The sequence below is a fragment of the Kryptolebias marmoratus genome, linkage group LG18 (genome assembly GCF_001649575.2).
Source record: "Kryptolebias marmoratus isolate JLee-2015 linkage group LG18, ASM164957v2, whole genome shotgun sequence".
In the NCBI taxonomy this organism is placed as follows: Eukaryota; Metazoa; Chordata; class Actinopteri; order Cyprinodontiformes; family Rivulidae; genus Kryptolebias; species Kryptolebias marmoratus.
This window is the reverse complement of record NC_051447.1, coordinates 18,454,177-18,457,302: the sequence shown is the minus strand read 5'-3', so window position 1 is coordinate 18,457,302 and position 3,126 is coordinate 18,454,177. Positions and strand designations below refer to the sequence as shown.

The following is a 3,126-nucleotide window of genomic DNA, read 5'->3' as shown; positions in this document are numbered from 1 at the left end:
TGATAAAAAGGTGAAATCTCTGCTAAAATCTTGTGTTTTGAATCAACATTCATATAAACTAATTCATGTCATTTCAGTGAGTCATCATGGTTGTGCCCTGAGTCCTCTGTTGCTTCAGATGAGGCTGATCCCCATGGATTTACACACATTCAAGTCACTTGTTTTAAATAAATGCTTCTATTTTAATGAAGTTTTGGTCTTCATTGGAATTGATCAAACATATAAGTTATAGCACTAAAAAAAGGGGAGGGCGTACCTGCTAATGGTGGACCAATGAGAACTGGGCAGCACTCGACAATGGTAGTGAGTCCGACTGCGCTGGAGAACCTCTGGGCTCCAACCAGGTCCATCAGTGTCTCAAACAGCACCGAGCTCACCATGCCGAAGGCAAAGCCAAAGAAGATGGCGTAAACCACCAGGCCGGTGTAGTTCTCCGCCAGCGGGCAGAGTATGTGGCACACGCCGTTGTACAAAACGGCAAAGCTGAAGAAGTACTGGATCCTGGGTCTGACCCAGCGTGAGTTGGCCAGAAGCCCCATGCTGGGCCTGGCGAACATGTCCACAAAGGCTAGGATGGAGAGCAAGAAGGCGGCTGAGTATTCATCCACCCCCATGTCTTTTGCGTAGGCAGCGAGGAAGACGATGGGCGCGAAGAAGCCCAGGAACATGATGACGTTGCCCGACAGGTAAATGAGGAAGCCGCGGTGCTTGAACAGCGTCAGGTCCAGGTACTTGTTGATGACCTGCCAGGCGCTGCGCTTCTCTGTCGGGGTCGTGGTGACGGCCGCCAGCGCTTCGTCCTTCTTGACTCTCCCTGGCGGCGGTCCCAGCGGCCTCATGAGGGAGCCGGCCACGCAGCAGTTCAGGAGCAGGCCCCCCAGGATCAGGAAGCTGCCCCTCCAGCCAAACTGGTTGAACAGGTACTGGTTGAGGGGAGCCAGGGTGCTGAGGAAGACCGGGCTGCCGGCCATCGCGAACCCGTTGGCGATAGGACGCTTCTTGTAGAAATATTTGCCGATCATGGTCAACGCCGGCTGCAGGTTGAAGGCCAGCCCAAGACCTGCGACGAAAGAACATTCAGGAACAACCTTTACAACCTTAGTTTTTGCTCAAATAATTATGAAAAACATGAGGAAAGAGAACTGAAGAGCTAAATAAAATACGATCAATCCTCAGAGCTCCCCCAGTTCTGAACCGATAAAACTCCCCGAAATGTCTCCAGAACTCCAGTTTCTTGGATTTGTAAAACTTTCTCAGTGAAATTTTTAATTAAATACTCAAAAATGAGCAAATTAAAACACTAAAAACGTAAAAAAAGACTCAACAAACAATAGTTTGGTTCAAACAGTACATGTCGCCACACTGTCTTTATTACTAATTAGCTAATAATTTGTAACTAAAGCCCTTTTCTATTGGTAATGAGCCATTAAAATGCAGCTTTAACTTCATTACTAATTAACAATTATGGAGCTACACTCTGTCTTTATTGCTTGTTAGCCAAAGTTATGTAGAAATGCTTCAATGAGCTGATCTCATGCAGCTATGATCCATTTTTAATGCTAATCAGCCAATAATATATAGAAATATTATTTATTTTATGGTAATTAACTATATATTTAAGTCTGTGAGTATGCTCCATCTTAACTCCTAATTAGTCATTATGTAAATCCACTTAATTTTCATTGCTAATTAACTAAAATCTATAGCTATACTCTGTCAATTGCTAAACAGCTAATACTATTAGAGCTGTTCTCTGTCTACTTTGCTGGTAAGTAAACCTTTTTATTGCTAATTGGCTAACAATATGTAGCTATATTTCATCTAATTTTAATTAGTTAATATTTGCAAACATACTAAACCAAAAAACTACATTGTTGCTGTGAGAATTTACAAATAAAAAGGAAGATATTTCAGGTTTTTTCGCCCCTCATTTTCCATTTTTTGGTTCATTTTGACAGTTCTGTGTCATTTCGGGGTCTTGTTATGTTTTCTGGCTAAGATAAGAAGTTTTTAAAAGTTGTTGACACTAGATTGTGCACTCCGGGCCTGATCAGTAGTCAGCCGGTGTTATCTGACTGAAACACGGCTCCTTTTGAAACGACACTCTCACATTTGGGTTGTCGGGACATGGACTGAACTTTATCAGGCTCCAGGTCGTTAAAAGTAGATTTCAAACGTGTTTTTAAATAAGTTTCCTCAGTATTTCAGCCTCAGTGTATAACACAAAGTGCAGCACAGTGTACAGTTTGATTAAACCACATGTTTCCTGCTCCAGCAGTTCTATTTTTAACCTGGGCTCATGTTGAATTAAACAGGCTCACCTCCAATGACTCCGATGCACATGTAGAGCTGCAGCACGTTTGTGCAAAACGAAGCTAAGATCATGCCGGTGGAGCAAAGGCAGCCCCCCATCATGACAATGGGCCTGCAGCCGTACGTGTTGACCAAAATGCTGCTGATGGGACCTGAAAAACAGAGAAATGTTGCACGTTAAACACGAACGAGGTCAGGGAACATGATGGTTTCATCTGGTCGGGTAAATGCTTCCTCCATTCTGTGTTTTATAACTTTGCATACTGACAGTAATTTATTCTACGTAACACGGGTAAAGATATTTGTATGTTATTAGAGATATTTCTCACACGGCTCGCAGCACAAATGAACAACTATTTTTGATCCTGCAGCGGAAAAACTCACGTAGGAATGATGCTAAAAGTCTCCAACAAGGTTTATTAGTTTATTACCTAATTTCTAATTTCAATTAAATTAATTATCGTTACTATAAGGTTGCAATAAATCAGAACCTCCAGGATTTTGCGATGTTGCGATCGCAACTATTAACGCAAAATCAAGCAAACGCAGCGAATTCGCAACTTTTTGCAACTTTAACCCAATATTTATTGTTTCTAAAGTGATTTGCCACCGTTTCTGCGGTCTAGTCTCTTCTTTGTGGGTTTGTGTAGCGTGGAATACAAAACAACCCCAAATAACTCAGGAAGAAGACACGTGACGTCACTTCCTGTTAACATCAGAATGCCGGGAGCGTGCAGGAGCAGCGACCGAAGCCAAAATGTGCGCTAATGCTTCACATTTGCCCACAAAGATTTCAGCAAACCAGTTTCCTCC

The 3,126-nt window shown here is 42.6% G+C and overlaps 1 protein-coding gene across 3 annotated transcripts in view; it reads right to left on the bottom strand.

Moving 5' to 3' along the window:
- Positions 1-3,126, bottom strand: part of zgc:165507 (uncharacterized protein LOC561188 homolog) — a 20,874-nt gene that overhangs the window by 1,199 nt on the left and 16,549 nt on the right. For all 3 annotated transcript variants that reach the window (XM_017437417.3, XM_037981362.1, XM_025010876.2), the window contains 2 exons: positions 2,322-2,465; positions 257-1,060 (listed from right to left, as the gene is read on the bottom strand). In XM_017437417.3, coding sequence (XP_017292906.1) covers positions 257-1,060; positions 2,322-2,465 — 948 coding nt within the window. The remainder of the gene's footprint in view (positions 1-256; positions 1,061-2,321; positions 2,466-3,126) is intronic.